The following is a 22,747-nucleotide window of genomic DNA, read 5'->3' on the forward strand; positions in this document are numbered from 1 at the left end:
AACCTACCTACTTACAAGTAGTACGACTCGCAAGTAACCTACTCATTTTATGCGTATCATAGTTCTCATCCTTTTTGAGGTGAAAATTGCCAAATTAGGCGAGCGGTAGTACAGTATCACGTGACTCTCGACCAACCGAAGCACATCGCCACCACGATGTGCAATACAATCTTTTCACGCTAGTCTAGTCTTGAAGACGTAGCCTTCTGGATAAGTACTTAAGTATCCCAGTGCCTGAGAAGGGCCTCAAGCTTATCCCCTGATCATATGATCCCATCACTTCTCCATGTCATTTCTTCGAATCGGCGTCGACGTGGGAGGCACTAATACCGACGGTGTCCTGCTCGACCCACTCGCAACCTCAAATCTGAACCGGGGCATTCTCGCATGGAGCAAGTCCCCCACAACTTCCAACCCCAGCCACGGAATCGAGCAAGTTATCAAAGCCTTACTCGAGACAGCACAGATCGACGTGCAAAATGTGGCCAGCGTCACGATTGGCACCACCCAGTGTGTAATCTAGCCGTCATTTGTCCGCTCTACGAACAGATCGAAAGCTTCACCAACGCCGTTGTCGAAAAAGACCGCAACCGCCTAGCTCCGGTAGCGGTCATTCGCCTTTGCGGCCCGTATTCCCGCGACGTTTACCCGGGCATCGACTGGCCTCAAGACTTGCGCGACATCATCTGCCAACACTGCAGCTATGTCAGCGGCGGTCTTGAGGTTGACGGCGACCTCATTGCTGATATCGACGAATCCCAAATTGCTGCCGAATGCGAGATCATCAAGAGTAAAGGCATCAAGTCGGTTGTCGTCAACGGGATATTTTCACCATCTGACGTTGTCGAAAAACAAGAAGAACGCGTCGCTGAATGGGTTCGCAAATACTATCCTCTTGCCGATGTAGTCATTTCAAAAGAAGGTATGCTTGGGTTGGATGGTTTAGTTGTCTTATGTAATCACTTCAGTTGCGAATCTCGGGTTTGTCGAGCGTGAAAATGCAGCAATACTCAACGCCTCCATTCTTCCCTTCGCCAGATCGACAATCCGCTCGTTCGAACACGCAATCATTCGTCTACGCCTCGACTGCCCGCTCTTTCTAACCCAGAATGACGGAACCGTACTTTCCGCCTCTCTTGCAGCACGCTTGCCCATCCGCACATTCTCCAGTGGTCCGACTAATTCAATGTGTGGCGCAGCATTCTTGGTCAAGAACGAAACCCACTCGGAAAGCATGCTCGTCGTTGATATTGGTGAGTTGTGGGTTAGTACTGAAGGCTCGGCTGATATCTTTGCGAGGCGGAACCACGACCGACGTTGGGATGCTTCTGGCGAATGGACTCCCTCGCCAGGCAGCCGCCGTCACAGAAATTGCCGGTATCCGACTCAACTTTTCGTGTCCAGATGTGAAGAGGTGACCTTCCGCGAAGAGACAAATTTCTCGTTTGCTGACATCATGTAGCATTGGCCTTGGGGGAGGCTCTATCGTGCGCAGATCACCAGTCACAGGAAACCTCACGATTGGTCCCGACTCCGTTGGCCACCACATCCAAACTCGGGCGCTGGTCTTTGGCGGAGACGTGCCCACGGCGACTGACTACGCAGTTTTAGCAGAGGGGTTGTCCAATATAGGGAACCCAGAACACATCCCCCTTGCGGTCAGAGACGATATTCCGGGTTATGCATCCGTGGTCCAACAGATGATTGAGCGTGCTATCGACAGCAGCAAAACATCCGACATGGACATCCCAGTTCTTCTCGTTGGCGGTGGAGCAATTATCGCGCCAAACACGCTGAAAGGCGCGAGCAGGGTGGTGAAGCCGGAGTATTCCGGTGTGGCAAATGCCATCGGCGCAGCCATCGCACGAGTGTCAGGGACAATCGACACTGTAGCCAGTACTACAGAGAAGACAACCAAAGAGGTGTTAGAAGAGATTTCGAAACAGGCTGTTGATAAGGCCGTCGAGAATGGCGCAATTCGGGACTCCATAACGATAGCAGAAATGGAGGTGATTCCTCTGCAGGTGTGTAGCTGTGAAACTGTCGCGGCTTTTGCTGATTCTCCTGCAGTATGTCGCTAATAAAGCTCGGGTTATCGTCAAAGTCATTGGGGACTTCGATTTCTCGGCTCCAATTATCAGAGATAGTGCCAGCAATGATAGTTTTCAGCCCGAAGACGACGTCAGAGAGAAGGCACCACTTTCCCGGTCCGAGTCGGTCGCAGTTTCAACACCTGCCCCAGTCGACATTCTTTCGTATCGACCTCAAATAAACAGCCAGCGCGAATGGATTGTGTCCCAAATCGACCTTGAATGGATTTCGACTGGCTGCTACATCCTTGGCACGGGAGGCGGCGGGACCCCGTACCCGCACTTTATCCGACTCCGGGAGATGATGCGCAAGGGGGCAGTCGTACGGGTTATTTCGCCAAAAGACGTGAGGGACTCCGCGGTGGTTGCTGGAGGTGGGGGAATGGGGTCGCCAACCGTGAGCATCGAGAAGTTGCCAGCGAATGAGTGGGTGATGGGCACGTTTGCGAGTTTTCATTGACTGTTTTTAGGCAAATGGAGGCGCAGAGATTGGTATACGATCATCTCGGGTACGAGCCAGAAGCTGTCGTTGCCCTTGAAATCGGTGGGGGGAATGGATTGCAAGGTATTCATTCATATGTGCTAGCCTGCTTTGTGTCTCATATGGATATTAGGAATGATACTTGGGGCCTCGACAAACATGAACATACCAACAATTGACGGCGACCTAATGGGCCGGGCATATCCAACCTCATGGCAAATCACGCCGGTAGTTTTGGCTGGCGACAGGGCGCATTTCATGCCGACTGCGATCTCAGATGGCAACGGTAACAGAATGGTTGGTTTATGTTGCTTTCTGCTTGAGATGACTCCAAACTCATTTTTTGGTAGATGATTCTCTCGGCCAACAGCGAGAAACACGTCGAACGCTTCTTTCGCGCTGCACTGTCCGAGATGGGCAGCCATGTAGGATTTGCAGAGGGCCCGTGCTCGGGGAAGGACATCAAGGAATGGGTGATCGAGAACGCGATTTCGCTTGCGTGGCGAATCGGACGCGCCGTTGCGTTGTGTCGGGCAAAGAACCAGATTGACGCAGTTGCAGAGGTCATCGTGGAAGAAGTGGGCGGGAAAAACTCCGCGAAAGTGCTTTTCAAAGGCAAGATTGTGTCGGTGGAACGCAAGACCATCAAGGGACACGTCTATGGGGAAGTGATTATCAGCGCAGCAGACGTAAGCGGGTCTGGCGAGGGAGCGCAGTTCAGCGGCACATTGAAAATCCCATTCAAAAACGAGAACCTCGCTGCTATCGCTGTGGATGGTGATGGATCTGAAACGGTCGCTGCGAGTGTGCCTGACTTGATTTGTGTATGCGACGCGGGTAATGGCGAAGCGATTGGGACTCCGGAATATCGATATGGGTTGATGGTTGCCGTCGTTGGAATTCAAGCCTCAGAAAGGTGGACCTCGACTGAGAGAGGCATCGAGATCGGGGGTCCCAAAGCCTTTGGGCTGGACATCGACTACAAGCCTTTGGGCGTTTTCCAGAAGCCACGCAGCGTAATAGACGAGTATGTCTTATAGCAGAATACACAAGTTAAACAAGATCCTGTGAAAATTATGAACTGGTAAAATAGCAGAGCAGCAGACAACATACCAGTGAATAAAATCCAATACTAAACCCTTAATTACCAAACCTAAGGAGCCCAATAGTCCAAAGAAATATTAGGATTGCGATGGCGCATCCAAAAGCACTCCAAAATCTCTCCTGAGCCCGTCTGTCGGCTTGTGCAAGCGAGTAGGCCGACCGTGGGTCATAGTACGCGTAGCTTCCATCAGGACCTGCTCCAATAAGTGGTGTTGGACCAGAAGACGCGGTGTTGGTGTGGGGATGGGCATGGGGGAACGAGGATGGTGAGGGTGGTCGAAAAGCGCTGGGAAGTTCTCCTTCGGAAGGAACTGTCGACCTGCCAACATATGGTGGTGGTGGTGAGGGATTCCGAGTAGGTGTATCTACTGTCGTAGCCGCGGCCTTGGGGTCAGGCTCGACCACGATCATCTTGGAGAAATTGCAAAGCAAAGTCGTGGGTGATTACCTAATGCAATGAATCATCAACTCCTAACTCCAAGTGTTCAGCCAATCTTCCATGTCATCCCTTCCAGGATGGCCTTTCGATAAGGATGTTCAAGAGTTAGACACGCCATGGACAGTAACGAGTCCTACTCGCAGAGCTGTCCGCCGACTGCCACCCTTTGCTGACATTCCGAACGTTCCGTCCCATGTTTGGACCCTCCCAGGTGCATGGCTTCACCCGAATGAAGCGGCCGCGGACATCCTTTGGCGAGACGAATATCGCGATGTGCTGCGTGGAATCTTAATCTGCATAGAACGAAGATTAGCTCACCTAAAGCGTCTAGAAGCGTACGCTTTTCATTCTGCCGTGTAATATTCTCGCTGAGGGCTGTTCCAGTGAGGAAGATTACCTTTTTCCGGAGGCAGACTATCTCGAAGTCAATGTCCAGCCGACGCCGACGAATGAACCCGACACATTTCAGAACTACTTTGACGACCCCAGCACACATAATCTTGCCCTGCGCTCGTCAATCCTGGTACTCACGGGATGCCCTGGGAACGGTAATACTCTCAGGTCTTGAACATAACTACTAACTGAAACCATCAGGGAAATCGTTCTTTCTTGCCGCAATCTTCCTCCTGAGGATAGCGGCAGGGCTTCCCACTGTTTTTGTCCGCTCACACACACACTTGCTCATTTTTCGGGACGGCCATCTGGGCGAGATGAAGCCCGTCGATTACCCCTTAGATAATCATCTGTCCCTAAATCTGCCCGAAAACGCATGGATATTGGTCGATACTTCGGACGAACTTCCCAATCTGCCTCCGGTTCTCAAAATCAGCAAGCATTTCATCGTGCAAGCTGCTTCTCTATGCGATGAGCGCTTCAAGTACACACGCACAACAGGGGCTGGTTGTCTAATTCAGTGCGTGCTCAAGCCCTTTACCATTCAAGACATCTTGGCCGCGTAAGCTGCCAGCATCTAACTTGAAAAATATCACACTCATATATCACAGCCGCTCTCTGAACCGTGACTGCCATGCGACGGAAGCCGCGCTCGTTGAATTCTTCGAAAAATACGGAGGATCCGCACGCCATGCTTATGCTGAGGCTGCCGCCCCCGACAGATTCGCGTCTGAAGTTTTAAGGGCCGCTAACGCCCTTGACGAATCTCGCATTTATGACACGTTACATTGGAACGTATATGGGTTCAACATCGCAACCGGCTACTCCGGGATCTCGCTTTCTGCGTTCCCTACTTCGGATCAGAACCGTTCACTCTACAAAATTTGCCCACCAACGCCGCATATAGCGGCAATGTTGTTGGACCGGATGCTTGTCTCGAGGGCAGACGCGAAAATCAAGATAGTCAAGCAAACGGCTGGTGTTCTTACCGCCGGTTGCCAAGCTATTGCGAGCGGTATTTTCGACGACTCTCTCCCACTCGGTTCTCTGTAGAGGCGGTCTCTGGGAGCTGTCATCTTTGGAGCTCTCCGAAAGCGCGCATTCCGATGCACAAATGTCGAACCAAGCATGTCTTCCTTTCAGTTATCGGTCACCTTCCATGGCATAGCCGTTCCTCTGAGTCTCTTCTTTCCGAATTGTCCCTCCATTCTCAGCAATAGGTTCGTTGCTTCAACTATGCAGCACGGACCTGTTGATCAAACGGTTTCAACAGCCTCTACTTGGTCGAATGTCACCAATCATAACTGCAGTACACAACTCGAGCATGGTTGAACACGGCGCCAACAAAATTGGTTCTCCCAGATCAGACACCACACCTGTGACCTGGGAGGGTTTCCTCCCACCTGTCGCCACATTCAAGTTTGCTCAGATGTTGGTTTTGCGTGTGGTCTCAGTGGTCTGTATACGTAGTAGCTACGACATTACAAAAACGGTTGAACAAGAAACAAAGCACCAGTCTGCAACCACTTAGTCGTAATATTTGTATATCTGCTCTGGAAGATCTTCAAGCTTGATGTTTCCGTCGACACCGGGGACAACCTTCCAGACCTGCCAATACAAGTCCAGGTTGATACCGTATTCACAATGAAGTGCGATTTCTTGAAGCCACAGCGCAGCGCCGACGATCTCTTCGGCCATATCACGCAGGCGGCCTAAGTACTGGCGGTATTCTGGGGTGGCGTGGGTGAACGGCCGCTTTCCAAATCGCTCTGGAGGATCGGGATCAAACGAAAACACTTGCAGGTCGTGCAAATGCGAGATCAGGCCTTTTGCGACAGGCTGACGATATGTTCAGTGATGCGGAAAACAAGAGTAGAAATACACACGACGGGGTCCCATCGTCCTTCGAGCTCCGGCACCAGGTTTTTCCATCGCCGACAGACTTCGAGATTCTGCAAGGACGGATTTTTTTTGGGCAGCAGGTCCAGCAACGCTTCCTCGTCCCGGAGGTCGTTAAACGAGACGATGGCATACCATATTTTAAGAGTGGTAAGGTGCGGAAACGCCGCCTGCCCGAGCATTGCTGACAAAGTTGACGGAGTTTGTCTGCTTCGAACTGTTCTCCGAGGCAACTCAGACGGATACCGGGTGAGTGAAAGATACTCTAATGATGGAAGGAATTCCAATACACGATCCTCCTGAGATAACGAGGCGACATCAAATCGAGTGAGATGGCGGAGAAAGGTGGCCGGAGCCCTCGGTGGGGCATCTGGCGCACATATGACCCCGCCGATAGGTTTAGGGTCGTCTTTTTGATGGAGTAGGCACATGTCGAGGATGCGCAGATTGGGCATCGCTTCCAAAATTGACATGACTGATGACGAGTTCGCAGACGAATATGGGGTCGGTCTTGTAAAGGAGTCGCTCTCGCTCGGTGATGGAGGAGATCCCAAGGCTAGGAGTGCTATAGACGGTTGTGGTCGAGACAAAGACGTCGGGGAACTTGTATTAACTGTAGATTCCGGGGCCGTATCCAGAGGAATAAGGCTATCTTTTCTGGATGTGGAAGCGACGGTGTCCACTGCTGTCGCGACCGAAGAATCATGCACCTCCGTAAAGCTCATCTCCTTCGATGTTGGAATAGACGCTCCGACCTCGCTGGTGATAGTAGACTCATCGACGGTAGTTGGAGGAAGCAATGGCGATACTGGAGGCGCAACTTCGCCAGATGAACCCGAAGATGGTTCAGCCAAAACAGCTGCTTCTGATTTGGCCTCAGAAACAAGGGCATCTTCCTCGACAGGCTCCGCTAACCGCGTGGACGTGATTTGAAGATATCCGTCTTCAGCTGCCGGAATGGCAGTCGAAGGGAGGAAGACAGGCCAGAGACCATGAAGAACGAGCTCAGTCAGAGCGCTGTAAGTCGCGCCATGCATTGCGGGTAAAAGTTCGCCTGGAAGGTTTATGAAGGACAGAGTGTTGGCAGCCGCAGCGAGTATTGTGTGGACGTTGTACAGTTCAAGCGCCAAACTCCAAGCTGGCCGCCGAGCGACCTGTTGACCATCTGGCTCGTAGACAAATGGGAAAGCGAAGGTAAAGATCCCTAGAGGTATCGGCGTTCTTCGTGGTTCCAACAAAAGATACTCTTCATCCGACAACGTTGTGTTCCAATGAGACCGAAGCGCCAAATGACATGGACTAGACAAAACCGAGAATGCGTCCAGTAGCTCAGGCCAAAGGCCACCTCTGACGTTGCTCTCTAAAATCACTGTGTTGAGGAGCTTCATGTCGACGAAGCCTGTCCGAATTTGCGCTGCGAAATCTTGGTGCATTGCGGGCGTGAATTGACGGATGCTGTAGCCTGAAAAGGTGAATATCCTAGAAACCGTAATTGAGCGTCGCTACTAGCAAGACGCAACACGTACCGTACAAAGGGCCAAAGTTTTTTCGGGGGGAATTCACGGACGGCCGGTGCCCATCGCACGGCACGAAATATTCGGGGGAGAAGAGCTGTCCGAAGGCGTCGACAGAGAGCTGAGACCAGCAGGCTATCCTTATGATGGAGAAGCTCGGAAATCGAGAGAAATATGTCGTCGTTGAGATCCACCAGGTTTCTGGCTTGAAGAGCGTGAGGCTCTTCCACTTCTCTGCACACGATACGGGCCATTCAAGGCTGATGTCGAATACAATAACAGTGGTTGACGGCTGGTGTCAAGTTGGTGTGGGCGTGGTTTTGATCCAATTGTTTTGCTTTTATGATAGAGACAATCGTATGTCGAAGGCCATTGCTGACCCATGAACAACTTGGAGACCATAGGAGACCATGAGCGCTCGGATTATGATGTTGTCACACTGTGACTCCACACCGTAAATAGACAAAACGTTGCATCTCCAATAGCTCTCACTCACGGCCCCAAGTTCAAATAATGTCCCTGAAAGTCAGAGCACGGTTGTGATGGTAAGAAACGATAGATATACTACGGGTAAAATATCGAATTAATGATTGGTGGTGGTGGCCGATCCAAGGCGACTTTGCCCTCTGGAGCGGGAACAACACCCCATATTTCCCAATACAGCCTCTCGTCGTTGCCATATGCCCGATACATCCCAATTCTCTTGACCCATGGCGCAGCATTGACGATCTCGCCCGCCATGCCATGGAGTCGGCCCACCATTTCACGAAACTCACTTGACGGATATGACTGTGGCGGCCAGCCATCGCGTTCTGGCAGATCAGGATCAAATAGAATCGACTGGAGATGTTTGAAGCGAGGGAAGAAGTCGCAGACAATGGGCTGAAAACTAGTCAAAACGACTGGGAAACGAAAACGCATCCGCATTGCATACCATTGGGTCCCATTGACACCCTTCCAGCAGAGCCGCACGGTGGTTCCACCTCCGGCAAAACTCTAGGTCTTGGACGAGGGGAAATAGTTGTGGGAGAAGGTCCAACAGTGTTTTCTCATATTCCAGCTCCTCTTTCGTTCTAATCAGGTACCAGAATCGTAGTGTAGTTAGGGCGGAAAATTCAGCCCGTTTCAGTAGACTGTGAATCGTCAGCGGTGTGGGCAGGACCCGGCGCATCCCGTCCTCCAGCCAGAACGGGTATCTCCGCAACGAAAGTACTTCGAGGGTCGATGGTAGAAAATCAATGATCCGGTCATCATTCGGGAGGCAGGTCGCTTGAAATTGGGTAAGACGTTGAAGAAATGGATGTGAGGGCGACCTTTCAGGTTTGCAGATTGGTGACTCAGATTCTGGGCCATCGGCTTTCTGAAATACAAGCATCATATTCAAAAGGCGGAGGTTGGGCATTCTCTCCAGCATTGACAGAATCGGAGAGGCTTTGGTCGATGAGGGGAAAGGCTGTTGGTTGGAAGCGTTCTCAAGCGGGTTTGTTGTTGTTGTAGGTGATGGAGTCGAGGAAGATTCCACGATTTTTAACGGTGGGAGGGCTTCGGAAGATATGCTCGTGGTGTCTTCGGTTACCTCAGCTGGATTTGGTTCATTCTCTGCCTTTGATTTCACAAGTGGAGGCAGCGAACCCTCCTTCAAGTCTAGAGGATCCTGGGCTGTGTCAGAGGGCTTGACGGGGCTGATTAAAGCTACAACGTCCGAAGGTGTTGACAAAGTGTGTTCGAGAGATGCATCAACGGGTCCGACATCCGGGGAATTTCCTCCAACAGCATCGAAGGTCGGCCAAAGACCAGTGAGATATAATTCTGTCAATGATGTCCAGATTGGGCCATCCAAAGCCGATATAAGCTCTCCGGGAATCTCTACCAGGGCCATGGTTGGTACCGAGGCCGCCAAAATCACGCGAATGTTCTCTGTTTCGAATTCGATGGTATCAGACAGCCTACGACCTATTTCGCGGTCCGACACGTCATACATGAAGGGGACAGTGAAGGAGAAGCGGCGTAGAGGCAGTGTTGTTGTTCTGGGTTCCAATTTTATTGGTTCCTCCTCCTCGTCGTCCGGCTGCCAGTGAGCGTGGACTACAAGGTCGATTGGGTTGGACAACACAGCAAACGCATCGAGCAACTCTGACCACAAGCCATCCGGGACATTCCCAGCTAGAATGAAGGTACGGAGAGCTTTCATAGTGACGAATGCCTCTCTGAATTGAGATGCGATGGTCGCATGCTGTGTGGGTGTGAAACGACGAACGTTGTGTCCAGTGAGTGTGAACACTCTAAGCATTGACCATTAGCAAGCATCAAGAACGACGAATGCCACTTACTGGGTAAATGGCAAAATTCTTTGCGGTGGAAAGCCAACGATACCTGGAGCCCATCGCAGCCTCCGATATATAACTGGAAGGAGAACGGCGCGAAGGCGTCGAGATAATGTAGCAAGTTGCAGGCATTCGTCGTAAGACATCTGCTCAAATATCATGAGCAGAACATCGTGGTTGAGTTTATCGAAGCCAATTTGGGAGATGGGATCCTGCTCAGTCTCTCGGACAACGGCACGCATCTAAAAAAACACTACACTGAGTGGACAACCTCTTCATGTTTTCGAAGTAACTCACGCTGACAGTACTCTCCAAGTTGGTGTGGGTGCGGTATTGATCTTGTCCTTGTTACTTATTGTTCTGGATCCAACAAGAGTCCGTATCGTGATGGGCAAGTTGGATGTCCAATGCTTTTGCATCGGACCACAGTGTTAGAATCATGGAAGTACACATTCAAGCCGGTGTCGAGGAGATGTTGCAGTGTCACGTCGTGACATCGCTGCAAAGGGTGCGAATAGCGATTAGTCAGAGTTAGTTGGCTACAAGCAACAAATAGTATGTGTAAGGAGAAAAAAGTCCAGGTTGTTCAGTCAAAATAATTGTATAGTATCTCGAGGGGAGGCTCTTCTAGCTTCACTCTCCCGTCGACACCACGCAAGACATTCCAGAATTTCCAGTACAAGTCCGGATTGGTGCCCCGCTCAGTGTACATCGCAATTTGCCGGAGCCACGGCGCCGCGCTGGCAATATCTTCTGCCATATCACGCAGACGGCCCAAATACCCCCGAATCTCTTCGTCGATGAATGTGTATGGTCCTTCACCATGACGCTCTGGGGGTGTAGAGTCGAAATAAAATATTTGAAGGTCCTTGAGACGCGAAATCAGTCTTTTCGCCACAGGCTGACAACAACTTGAGGAAGAAAAAGCAATCAGTGATATAAAAAACATACAGCTGGATCCCATCGTCCTTGGAGCTCAGTAACCCTGCTTTGCCATCGTCGACAGACTTCGAGCGTCTGCAACATCGGAAATGCATCAGGAAGCAAGTCTAACAAGCCTTTCTCGTCCTCGATGTGGCTTAATGACTCAATGTGGTACCATATCTTGAGAGTCGTGAGACAGGGAAATACTGCACGTTTAAGCAGTGATAAGACAGTCGCAGGAGTGTGTATGGCTCGAGACGTTCCCAGAGACAAGGTATAAGGATACCGTGGAAGCGAGAGAAGCTCTAATGACGCTGGAAGAAATTCGAATGTGCGGTCATTCTGGGACAGTGAAGTGACATCGAATTGAGTGAGATGTCGAAGAAAAGTGGCTGGAGACTTCGGTGCGATATCTGACGCGCAGATGACCCCACCCACAGGTTGAGGGTCCATTTTCTGATGGAATAAGCGCATTTTCAGCAAACGAAGATTTGGCATCGCTTCTAAAATCGACAAGAGATCGGAGGAAGATAGAGGCGATAAGGTGAAGGAGTCATCGCGGACGAGAGATGATTCCAGAGGTTGTGGTGTTGTCGGAAGTAGTGGGGTTGGAATATCTTCATCGACTGTGGGGTTAGATGCTGTTGCAACGGACAGCTCGTTCCCTTTATCAGACGCGGAGGTCAAATCATCTGGCAATGACTCAGAAAACACCTCCGTCTCTGCGACGTTATTGTCCCTCGATGCTAGAACGGACGCTTCGTCCTTCGGAATAATTTCATCGACAATTGTGGGGGATACCAATGTTGACACAGGTGGTGCAACTTCGGCCAGCGTAGCTGATTCTGACCCGTCCTTAGAGGTATGTGTCTCGACTGGCTCCGGTGACTGCCCTAGCATGAGTTGAGGGGATGATTGTCGAGGAGGAGTACTCGAGGCTTCAACTACTCGGTCCGCGATCCTCTCGACAGGCCACAAGCCATCGAGATACAGCTCAGTAAGAGCGCTCCAGGTGAAGCCGTACATTGTGGGAAAGATTTCGCCGGGGAGGTAGACGTAAGATAGTGTTTCAGCAGCTGCAGCGAGTATGGTGCGGATGTTGTACATTTCATGCTTTAGACCCAAAGATAGTCGCCTACCCACCCCTCCACCCGCGTGCGCACTGGCATAGACAAGGGGGAAGATGAAGCGGAAGCTGGCGAGAGGAAGGGATGTTCTTCTTGGTTGCAACACGAGATACTCTTCGTCTTCTCGGGCTGGGTCCCAATGAGACCCAAGCTCTAGATCGCAAGGAGTCGACAAAACCGAAAACGCGTCCAATAGCTCCGGCCATAAGCCACCTATCACGTCGTCGATAATAACGGTAGTTAGACGTTTCATTCCAGCAAAAGCCTCGCGTATTTGTGCCGCAATGTCTTTGTGCAATGTCGGTGTAAATCGAGGGACACTGTAGCCTAAAATTGTGAAGGTTCTACGAGCGTCAAATGAGATTGACAAAGAGGAGACCACATCACTCACCGTACGAATGGCCAAAGCTTTTGTGGGGGGAATTCAAGGATAGCAACTGGCCATTCCACAGCGTGAAATATTGGGGGAGAAGAACTGCTCGAAGGCGTTGGCATAAAGCTGAAACTATTAATCTATCGTCATAATCAAGGAACTCTAAAATCATCAGAAGCACATCGTCGTTGAGGTCCACCAGGTTTCGAGGAGTGAATGGCTCCTCCACCTCGATGCGCACAATGCGGGCCATTCGTTGATGTCGAACAACAATAGATGACAGCTGGTGTCAAGTTGTTGTGGGTGTTGCCCATTGGTTGCCTCTGTGGGGGGAAATTTGTCTCCCACAGGCAGACTGTGCGGAGAAGACGGCTGATAGAGGTGGTGGTTTGCGGAGCGCCATTCACTGGGAAGAGTAGGCCCACGGGGTGTCACGTGCTCCTCACCTTCGCTCATAACTGTGGACGTCGCCGAAGTCACTGTCGACAACGCATTATTCTCTAGCCAAAGAAAGTCTTTGTGGGATGTTCACAATAACGAGTCGGGTGCTCGATCGCTACAGTAAAAACTTCTTGGGATTTAAATGGAGAACGAACTGCTTTCATACTGGTTTACATTATCCGCAGATACTCTACACCTATGCTTCCGTAGTTAGTTATATGGGATCAGGGTAATGTGGAGAATCAGTTATTAGTGGCGGAGGACGATCAAGCCCAGCCGTGCCCTCTGAAACAACGACATCCCAATACTCCCAGAACATATCAGGGTCCACACCGTAGGCGCGGTACATGCCAATATTCTGAATCCAAGGGGCCTCCCGTACGACGGCCAGCGCAATCCCATAGAGGCTGACCATCGCTTCGCGAAACTCTCGCGTCGACCGCTGCACAGGCGGCTTGTTATGTTGCTCCGGGGGAGCAGCATCCAGCATGACAAATTTAAGATGCTTGAGCTCTGATGCGAGTTTTTGAAAACGAGGCTGTCGAATGATGTGTGAATGAAGGTTGTTTGAACTGAACAATGGCTTACCGACGGATCCCAAAGCCCTTTGAGCGAGTCAGCGTCGTGATCCCACCGTCTACAGAGTTCCAAATCTCGCAGAAGCGGGAACATTGTGGGAATAGAATCTAACAACGTCTTTTCTGAATCCAGTTCCTCCGGCGATTGTACGAAATACCACAAGTGGAGTGTGTCAAGCCCGGGGAATGAAGCGGACTGTAGCATTGCAAGAATACCTGAGGGAGTAGGCATTGCTCGGAGGGTGCCGCGCTCCATAGTTCTTGGATATTTTTGCAAGGATAAGACTTCCAAAGTGCTTGGAAGGAGGGCAACCGTTCGATCATCATTAGAAAGGGAAGTTGCGGTGAACTCGAGGAGATGGGGAAGTAATGGGTCGGATGAGGAAGAGGCTTCTTGGTCACAGATTATTGCTCCAACAGGCCGCTCGTCGTTAGTATGATGCAGGAGCTTCATAATAAGGACGCGTAAGTTAGGTATACTCCTCAACACAGACAAGATGGGAAGACGTTGTCGAGTCGGAGTCGTTGAAGTATCTAGCGATATTTCTTGGGGGAGGGACTTCGCACCCGGTGTTGGTGATGAAGTACCTGCGTCGCTGGGGCTCGCTGTTTCAGTAACACTCTTCAATGGAGCGGAAAGTCCCACATCAGAGTCGGAGAATGTAGTGACCGGTGCTTCTGGAGGTCGGGTTGGTGTCGAGTGCTCTTGGGCTTTCGCATTATCATCAGAGCTCGATATTGTCGGTTCTAGGATGGGAACGGCCGCTGGTAAAGGCGTAGACGGGACAGGCATGCTCGATAATTCTGTCTCAACTGATAGCAGAGTGAAATCTTGGAATAGTGGCCAGAATCCATACAGATGCAGGTAGGTTAATGAATCCCATCGTGTTCCGAGGAGGGCCGAAATGAATTCACCCGGTATGTCGACTGCCAACAAAGTTTCGGAGCCAGCCGTCAAGACAGCGCGCAAATTGGCCAACTCGTAGTCGAATAGGCGTGGTGTGCGGCGAAGCATAATCAAGCCGTCATCGTCGGGAAGGAGTGGAAAGGGATAAGAAATTCCGGACAAACGCAACGGTGGCGTTGTTGGCTCCAGTGCAATGGGGTCTTCTTGAGTGCCTGGAGCCCAGCTTGAGTCAATCATCAGGTCGCATGGTTTAGACAGAGTCGAAAACGACGCTACTAATTCCGGCCACATCCCCCCCGTCATATGGTGCGTGAATATGAATGTATGAAGAAGCTTCATGGATGGAAAGGCGTTGAGAAGCCGATCAGCAATGTCTTGCCGTATTTCGGGCGTATATTCTTCCATACCAGCCCCAGAGAGGGTGAAGACCCTGGCATAGCTTCATGGTAAGTTGTGCGAGTGGAGTGTGGGATAGAACGCACTGAACGATCGGCCATAACTTTCTGGGAGGAAAGTCCTGGATACCCGAGGCCCACTGGATTCCCCGAAAGATACGAGGGAGTAGTACATCCCGTAGACGTCGAGACAGTCCTGCAACTTTTAACCGCTCCTTATGGTTCAAAAGCTCGAATATAAGCGATAGAACATCATCGTTGAGGTCCACAAAACTCCGGATTTCGGGGCTGACATGATCCTCTATTGGCATCCGTTCTCTCAGTACTGCTCGGGTCATGCGGTTGATGATTGGCGAAACGCTCGCGGAGGGCGAAACTCACAATGGAGGCGCAGCGAATGTAGTTGATAATGACGTCCTTTGACTCGCACGGTCACGCATGTCAATGGGTTCATCGCTTTCAGTTTCCGAATTTCGAGATCACATTAGCGCTGAGCTCATAAGCTCACAGCGAAGGGGGGAAGTCCCAGAGAGACAGCACAACGCATACCTGTGAACACGTGCGCAGACGTGCGCCTTGAGCATTGGGTCATGGCCACTTGTTGCTACTTGTTGCGTAAGTATGCATACTCAGGTAGAATGAGAGGGGATAAGGCCTCGATAAAGCACACTCAGGATATAATCATGAACTTGAGTTGGAATCTGATGTTTTTTAAAATGATGTATGTTATTTGAAAAACCAAGGCATTGTAAGGTGGTATCAATTTTTCCAAGCACATGTACAATTATTATATTGAAAGGATTAGAGACAAATATCAATATCTGGCCTAGTGTCTATTTATTGTCCAATTATCAGTCTGTGCATGATCTAGTTGGAAGTTCGGGATGCAATTCGCATGCGACCTGTGTTTTCAATGTTGCGAAGATATTGCAGCTCTACAACTAGGTGTCTCAAAAAGGACTGTCAATAAATATCAGTTATACATCTTTGACATTAAGTGTATTTACTCACATTTCCCAGAATGCATACATGTGATGGTGCTGATTGGGATTCTGGACCACCTGTGGTACTGACACGGGTAGGAACCACTCCACGCTTGAAGGAGCAGTACACAGTTGAAGGATATGGCCCTGCCTCTTTTGTTAAGAAAACATCAAGTCCTCCAAGGTGGATGTTCTGATTATCAATTTTCATCCAAACAGGAGTGCTCTTCAGACGTTGAAGATGTGTCTCACTCACAGAGCAGTATGCTTGCCCACTACTGCTCCGGACAGCACCCATAAGCTGGAGAAGTCCATCATAGAGGTTATTTGGAAAATAACTATATATGGTTCCTGGCACAAAAGTTAAGTCATTCAAGATGAGATAGTTGTAAGGTATAGCACTCAACCTGTATCAATGATAAAAGGAGTTGGGTTGCTGCTCTCCTCCTCCTCAAAGTCTTTGTTTCAGTCATAATACTTGAAATGTTGAAAGTCCAATGGAAAAAGAAGGTTGGACTGGTATCAACCCAGTCAGACCATCTTGAATGTGGTATAATTGATGTGACTGATTCATCACTTGCTAATGGATTGATGATGAGCCAACTATCCCTAACAACTTGTTATAAATTTGAAAAGAAAAAAAAAAATAGTGACATACAATTCACTAGCCCCAAGAGCAATTATGAAGCTGGGTGGCTAATTTATTAACAATTAGTATAAAACTCTTAAATAAAATAAAATAAAATAAAATAAACATACCATATCTGATTGTGCATCTTGACAAAGCTTGTATGCCAATAGCTATATAATAATTAGCTGATCATAAATAAATGCAGTAGAAAGTCCTACATCACTATTCTGTGCAACACCAAAGGAAATAGCTCTGGAGGAAGATTTGAAATCAGATTTGAAATATTGAACTGTTGGAATTTGCATTACTTTTGTGCCATTCCTAAAATACCATCCATTTGAACAGGTGTTCTTTCCTCTGTTGCTGCAGTACAAACTGCAAATTTGAAGTCACTAGTTGAAAATGTGTTGTTATACTGATTCTTGACAAGACGTGCTGGACCCTGATGAAGTTGGAGCCCTATCAAGTATTAGACAAGCATGTTTTTGGTTAAATTGACATGCACATGTAATAAACCCATCAGCAAATCCTATTCTCTGTGAATTCAGTGACAGTAGTCGGGCCCCACCCCTATAGTATTGTGCCTTTTTTCCACGAACAAGCATAGCATTTGTAAGAGTTTCTGTGGACTCAAAATCATTGTGCTTGGTTTCTATGATTCTTGTCTCAGATGAATAAAGCCATCTTGAGAGGTAAGTTAGTCCAGGGAATACAGATAGAACAAATCACAATGAACATACGTTACTGGGCATCCTAAAACAAGCATGTTAACAGTGGTACTGAAAGAAAATCAACACATTCAATGACCTGTGTCTAGCAGCAATTTGAAGCAGTTCTGTTTAATGACCGGTGATTTTTCATCCGTTGAAAGGTCCTAACAAGAGTAAGATATCAGATTAAACAGTGAAATTGGATATATGAACCATAAGAACATAATGGAGGCCTTGAACTAAATTCAAAGTAATAAGAAGTCTGAAATATGTTCAAATCATCAGTCAAGTTACACACCATCATCACTGCGCTTCGAAAGAGCCGCCAGGTCAGTGTCTATATCCGAGTGAGCCTGCGTGTTGACTTCTGCTCCTGCACGGGAAAATCCGACTAAGGCGACTCTTGGTAGTTCCGTCAACGTTTGAGTGACCGCAGGATCGATGCATGATCTCCGAGTAATTTGTCGTCGTGCACCGGCATAAGGCTGGAATCGTGAATGTGGTGTTCGTGTATGGCCCTCCTGTGTGGTTTTACCGTTCCGATTGAAAAACTTTGCTTCGGCAGACGGGTTTTCATGAAGCCGTTTGAGTGGCTTCGGGGGGGTGAATGCTCCACGTCTAAGCTGTGGGCTATAGAAAATTCCCCATCCATCGCCGTTTCCCGAATCAGGGCAAATAACCCCACGTCACTCGACATCAATTTTGACCTACTCGTTCATTAAGGAAGGGTGAAAAGGCGAAAGAAACAACTTACGCGCTCCTCATGGCGCATATTTGCATCCCAGAGGAATGGCGTCAGGCGGATGAAGCAAAGCTTCGAGTCCGAAGCTGAGCCGTCCAAGTTGTTGGTGTTGAGTGCAGTGGTGGAGGAAGGCATCATCATGCAGTGAAAGTCAAGTGCGGTTCAGAGTTCAAAGTAGCGGTATTTATATGAACCTCTGTCAAGAGAGGGAACAAGCAACATCTTTTGGCAATGGCTGCTCAAGAACGCATAGCAACAACACACTTACACATCTCATTGTGCAGTTGTTCGCCGCAAGCAGGTATTTCCAGCAAAAAGAAGGATGTAACGGTGTTCCTTGTTCAGAGGTAAATGAACTAACAAAGACCGCCACATATAGCCGCAAGAACAAGGGATTGACTAGGCGTGGCACCCGTTGCACGGCGATTCGAGCCTGACGCCGCCAGAGAGCACAAGTAGACGCCGCTGACAGACAGCGACCATGCACCCATATCTTGATCATGTTCATACGCCGTGCGTCAATAATAGGAAGGCCCGAAGTCTTGTCCTCATTCGGGCTGGTCACTCAGGCTGGCGGTGCAAACAGACTCAGAGGCAGACTTTCGAGAGCGGGATTCGGAAGATATAGGCATACGATGTAGACGTCACATCGTACACCGCCAGCGCGGCTTGAGCAAAGAACAAACACTTGAGAATTGGGCCAGAACTTGAGTGCGGATATTGCAGAGTGCAGAGTGTGACAGGAGAGTGACAGTCACACCTAGCTGTCACACTGGTCTGCTCTCGGCGGCGACGTTAATTTTAGCTGCTCCTTGTTCCCTCCTCCACTCTGAGCACAAGGGTTGGTCAGACTTACTTCTCTCATGCCTTTCCTGCCAACGATCTTCTGTCAGTCGACTCCATGATCGCGCCTCTCAATTCGGGATCCATTGTTCAGCCCAGTTGGTTTCTAACCGCCGCGGCGACGGCTTGTGGGTTCAACCAGATCGATGACTGGTCCTACTATTATGTATGTTGTCCCTCAAGCTCTACCTGTCACGAAAACAATACCGCAGTTTCCATGCCCATGAATCGTTCCGTCTCGCCGCAACAATAAGAGCCATCTCCTACTTAAGGACGTGATTCGCGAGAAACAGCGAGTACTAAACGAGAATGACTTCGCTCTCCACCGCTCTCGACACCCGCGTGCAGCCCCGGCAAGCATCGATATCCCAAGCTGGATTGAGCAATCGACAACATCTCCCTGACTTTGCCCGTGCCATCCAATCCGTCCAACCAGTAATTCCCGTCGCCAAGACTAGCAAGGCCGCTGCTCCTGATAGGTATCCCCAAACTCTTTTTCCGTTGAAACCTTTGTTAATCGACACCAAGTGCTCCAGCAACTGGCTTCAAATCTATTGTGAAGCACCTGTTTTCCCCCATCGACTATGCCTCTTTCTACGCGCAAGAAATCGATGAGATCTTCGAGGACCCACGGATGGTGATCAAGCCCGGCAGATTTGCGTTGGATGTGTGCGGCTATGCAGTCAATGCCGCGTCTGCGCATGAATACGAGGACTTGCAACAAGAGTGGAAGAGCCTACTGGAAGACAAGGTGTCGACATGGAACCTCTATGCAGGCATTGAGGCGGCATTTGCTGTGTAAGCTGGGTTTGCCAAGGGTTGTCCATACTGACCTTCTTCAAGGTTTATCTATGTCTCGATACAAATCACCGACAATACAGATTCCGTCTCGTACTGTGTCGCATATCTCGCTCTGATCTCAGTTGGCGTTGGTGTCGCTGTTAGTCGGCTCCTTGTCAGCTGGCTCAACAATGATCAGTGCAAGACCTACCATTATGCGTTACATATCAAGGTAATTTCCCATAGTATCGCCTTACTAAGCTTGACTGTCCCAGACGCGCAGGATCGGCAACCAATCCAGACTCTACCCCTCTCACGAGGTACTATTCTCGATTGCATTCTGGACGCTGCTCTGGTAAAGCAATTTAAGCATCAATTATATGCGTCAACCGATTCTAATCGTTACCCAGGTGTACTCTATGTGCAGCCGCAGCATTCCTGTACTCGTTTCTCCAAGCTACCAATGGTGTGGTCCGCGTAGCGCACTCCGCGGCATTTGCCATAGCTGCACGAGCCATGATGGGGTGCATCTTGCTTGCTGGTGCGAGCTGCCTTTGGCTTATCCAGCGTGAATTCCGTGCTTGTCAAGCAGACACACGAGTGTGCAAACGTTTACTTCGGACTCCTAGTCCTTGACAAATGGTTCCAGATTCCCTTCCCTCCGTATACTCGTATATAATTTGTGGGCTGACAGTACTGTACATAGTAATGGTTAATAAAAGGTGTCAGCATCAAACAATGGCCATGATTCAGTCAAAGTAGTTGTAGAGTATGTCTGGGGGAGGATCTTCTAGCGTGATTTTCCCGTCAACATCACGGACGACATTCCAGATTCTCCAGTAGTACTCCGGGTTGCTGCCCCGCTCAGTGTTCATCGCAATTTGTTGGAGCCACGGTGCCGAGCTGACGATGTCTTCTGCCATATCCTGCAGGCGGATCAGATATTCGCCGATTTCTTTGTCGATGAACGTATATGGCCTTTTCCCCTGACGTTCCGGAGGGGAAGAGTCGAAATAAAATGCTCGAAGGTCCTTGAGACGCGAAACCAGTCTTTTCGCGACAGGCTGACAACAATCTGAGAAAAACAAGGCGACGAGTGACGAGAAAAAAAACGTACAGCTGGGTCCCACCGTCCTTTGAGTTCAGTGGCCAGACTTTTGCCATTGGCGACAAACTTCCAGCGTTTGCAACATCGGAAATGCGTCGGGAACCAGGTTCACCAGGTCCCTCTCTACCTCGATATCACTCAATGAGTCGATCATATACCATATCTTGAGAGTCGTCAGACACGGAAATGCTGCACGTTTGAGCAGCGTCAACACACTTGAAGGAGTCTGGGCTCGGAATGTTCCCCAAGGCAACATGTATGGATGGCGCGAAAACGAGAGGAAATCCAATGAGGCTGGCAGAAATTCCAGTGTGCGGTCGTTTGGAGACAGTGAGGTGACTTGGAATTGCGTGAGATGGCGAAGGAAAGTGGTCGGGGACTTCGGCAAGACATCTGAAGCACATATTACTCCGCCCATAGGTTTAGGGTCCTCCATTTGGTGGACCAGGTGCATTTTTACAATGCGGAGATGCGGCATCGCTTCAAAGATTGACAAGAGTGGCGAGTGTTCAGAAGAAGATAGAGTCGATGTGGCGGAGGAATCGGGGTGGACCCCGAGTGACTCCACGGGTCGTGGTGTTGTCGAAAGCGATGAGGAGGATGGACTTGGAGGGCTTTCATTGATTGTAGTTTTAGATGCGGTTGTAACAGAAAGCCCATTCCCTTCGCCAGACACGGGGATCAGATCGTCTGGTAATGCCGCCGTCGATGATTCAGAAACCACCTCCCCTTCTGTGGTCTTGCTGCCCTTTGATGGTAGAATAAACGCCTCAACCTTCGGAATATTTTCGTCGACGGTTGTTGGAGAAACCAATGTTGACACAGGTAGTGTGATTTCGGCCAGAGCAGCTGCTTCCGACTCGTCCTCATGAACGGAGGGATGTTCATCAGCTGGCTCCGCTGGCTGCCTTGGCCTGGGTTGAGAAAATGGTTCTCGAGGAGGAATACTTGGGGCTTTCACTATCGGACCCGATGTCTTCTCAACAGGCCACAAGCCCTCGAGAAATAGCTCGGTAAGAGCGCTCCAGGTCGAGCCATGCATGGCGGGAAAAATTTCGCCTGGGAGGTAGACGAAAGATAGTGTTTCGGCGGCTGTGGCGAGTATGGTACGGATGTTGTGTATTTCATGATCCAAACCTGGAGGTCGTCGCCGAGCCGCCTGTTCAGCATCTTGCACAGTGGCATAGACAAATGGGAACGGAAATCTGAAGCTGGCCAGAGGGATGGATCTTCTTCTTGGTCTCAACACAGTATATGCTTCGTCTTCCTGCCTCGGCTCCCAGTGAGACCCCAGTTCTAGATAGCATGCAGAGGGCAACATCGAAAACGCGTCCAATAGCTCGGGCCACAAACCACCTTTGATGTCGTCGATAATTACTGTCGTTAGACGTTTCATTCCAGCAAAGGCTGCGCGAATTTGAGCCACAATATCTTGGCGAATTGGTGGTGTAAATTCAGGAATCTCGTAGCCGGAAACTGAGAAGATTCTACAAGTGTCAACCGGGATTGATTGAGAGAAGAATGCACCACTTACTGTACGAATGACCAAAGTTCACGCGGGGGGAAGTCGGAAGCGACAGATGCCCATCCCACAGCGCGAAATATTCGGGGGAGAAGGGCTACTCGGAGACGCTGGCACAGAGTCGAGACTTTCAGTCTATCCTCATGATTCAGATACTCGAAAATGATCAGAAGCACATCGTCGTTGAGGTCGACCAAGTTTCTAGCCAGCGGGGTGCTAGACTCCTCTACCTCTTTGCGCACAATGCGGGCCATTCCTTGATGTCGAATAACAATAGGTGACAGCTGGTGTCAATTTGGTGTGGGCGTGGGCATAGTGTTGATCCATTTTTTGCTCGTTGTCGTCGAGAGGAATAGGATTGTCACGCCGATTGTCACGGCGTGACAATCCTTGTCAACAAACTCGGCCCAGCATCGTGCTCGAGGCTGAAAAATAGTAT

The 22,747-nt window shown here is 49.7% G+C and overlaps 9 protein-coding genes across 9 annotated transcripts; 3 read left to right on the top strand and 6 right to left on the bottom strand.

Moving 5' to 3' along the window:
- Positions 1 to 286: 286 nt before the first annotated feature.
- MIND_00779900 (DUF917-domain-containing protein) lies at positions 287 to 3,611 on the top strand (the record flags this gene model as incomplete). Its single annotated transcript, XM_037364487.1, has 9 exons — positions 287 to 510; positions 558 to 922; positions 969 to 1,253; positions 1,300 to 1,414; positions 1,463 to 2,024; positions 2,071 to 2,516; positions 2,561 to 2,655; positions 2,705 to 2,868; positions 2,922 to 3,611. The coding sequence occupies 9 exons, from the start codon at positions 287 to 289 to the stop codon at positions 3,609 to 3,611; spliced, it is 2,946 nt and encodes a 981-aa protein (XP_037220131.1).
- A 100-nt stretch (positions 3,612 to 3,711) lies between these two features.
- On the bottom strand, positions 3,712 to 4,107 carry MIND_00780000 (uncharacterized protein; the record flags this gene model as incomplete). Its single annotated transcript, XM_037364488.1, has 1 exon — positions 3,712 to 4,107. Exon 1 carries the CDS (start codon positions 4,084 to 4,086, stop codon positions 3,712 to 3,714), a length of 375 nt encoding a protein of 124 aa, XP_037220132.1. The 5' UTR covers positions 4,087 to 4,107.
- A 52-nt stretch (positions 4,108 to 4,159) lies between these two features.
- MIND_00780100 (uncharacterized protein) lies at positions 4,160 to 5,560 on the top strand (the record flags this gene model as incomplete). The annotated part of the gene is made up of 4 exons (XM_037364489.1): positions 4,160 to 4,449; positions 4,499 to 4,662; positions 4,709 to 5,069; positions 5,119 to 5,560. Exons 1-4 carry the CDS (start codon positions 4,175 to 4,177, stop codon positions 5,558 to 5,560), a joined length of 1,242 nt encoding a protein of 413 aa, XP_037220133.1. The 5' UTR covers positions 4,160 to 4,174.
- Positions 5,561 to 6,034: 474 nt separating this feature from the next.
- On the bottom strand, positions 6,035 to 8,174 carry MIND_00780200 (F-box domain-containing protein; the record flags this gene model as incomplete). Its single annotated transcript, XM_037364490.1, has 3 exons — positions 6,035 to 6,346; positions 6,394 to 7,885; positions 7,933 to 8,174. 3 exons carry the CDS (start codon positions 8,172 to 8,174, stop codon positions 6,035 to 6,037), a joined length of 2,046 nt encoding a protein of 681 aa, XP_037220134.1.
- A 310-nt stretch (positions 8,175 to 8,484) lies between these two features.
- MIND_00780300 (uncharacterized protein) lies at positions 8,485 to 12,921 on the bottom strand (the record flags this gene model as incomplete). Its single annotated transcript, XM_037364491.1, has 10 exons — positions 8,485 to 8,802; positions 8,855 to 9,189; positions 9,234 to 9,280; positions 9,339 to 10,202; positions 10,251 to 10,486; positions 10,542 to 10,582; positions 10,896 to 11,145; positions 11,196 to 12,639; positions 12,687 to 12,808; positions 12,850 to 12,921. The coding sequence occupies 10 exons, from the start codon at positions 12,919 to 12,921 to the stop codon at positions 8,485 to 8,487; spliced, it is 3,729 nt and encodes a 1,242-aa protein (XP_037220135.1).
- Positions 12,922 to 13,323: 402 nt separating this feature from the next.
- On the bottom strand, positions 13,324 to 15,327 carry MIND_00780400 (F-box domain-containing protein; the record flags this gene model as incomplete). The annotated part of the gene is made up of 3 exons (XM_037364492.1): positions 13,324 to 13,647; positions 13,698 to 15,024; positions 15,077 to 15,327. The coding sequence occupies 3 exons, from the start codon at positions 15,325 to 15,327 to the stop codon at positions 13,324 to 13,326; spliced, it is 1,902 nt and encodes a 633-aa protein (XP_037220136.1).
- Positions 15,328 to 17,300: 1,973 nt separating this feature from the next.
- Positions 17,301 to 18,196, bottom strand: MIND_00780500 (uncharacterized protein; the record flags this gene model as incomplete). The annotated part of the gene is made up of 5 exons (XM_037364493.1): positions 17,301 to 17,356; positions 17,411 to 17,477; positions 17,527 to 17,552; positions 17,612 to 17,936; positions 18,068 to 18,196. 5 exons carry the CDS (start codon positions 18,194 to 18,196, stop codon positions 17,301 to 17,303), a joined length of 603 nt encoding a protein of 200 aa, XP_037220137.1.
- Positions 18,197 to 19,207: 1,011 nt separating this feature from the next.
- MIND_00780600 (uncharacterized protein) lies at positions 19,208 to 20,357 on the top strand (the record flags this gene model as incomplete). Its single annotated transcript, XM_037364494.1, has 6 exons — positions 19,208 to 19,377; positions 19,427 to 19,696; positions 19,742 to 19,910; positions 19,954 to 20,033; positions 20,089 to 20,278; positions 20,328 to 20,357. The coding sequence occupies 6 exons, from the start codon at positions 19,208 to 19,210 to the stop codon at positions 20,355 to 20,357; spliced, it is 909 nt and encodes a 302-aa protein (XP_037220138.1).
- A 70-nt stretch (positions 20,358 to 20,427) lies between these two features.
- MIND_00780700 (F-box domain-containing protein) lies at positions 20,428 to 22,562 on the bottom strand (the record flags this gene model as incomplete). Its single annotated transcript, XM_037364495.1, has 4 exons — positions 20,428 to 20,742; positions 20,796 to 20,852; positions 20,914 to 22,273; positions 22,321 to 22,562. 4 exons carry the CDS (start codon positions 22,560 to 22,562, stop codon positions 20,428 to 20,430), a joined length of 1,974 nt encoding a protein of 657 aa, XP_037220139.1.
- Between the last annotated feature and the right edge of the window lie 185 nt (positions 22,563 to 22,747).

The sequence above is a fragment of the Mycena indigotica genome (assembly GCF_014461135.1).
Source record: "Mycena indigotica strain 171206Taipei chromosome Unknown Mind.scaff0006, whole genome shotgun sequence".
NCBI lineage: Eukaryota > Fungi > Basidiomycota > Agaricomycetes > Agaricales > Mycenaceae > Mycena > Mycena indigotica.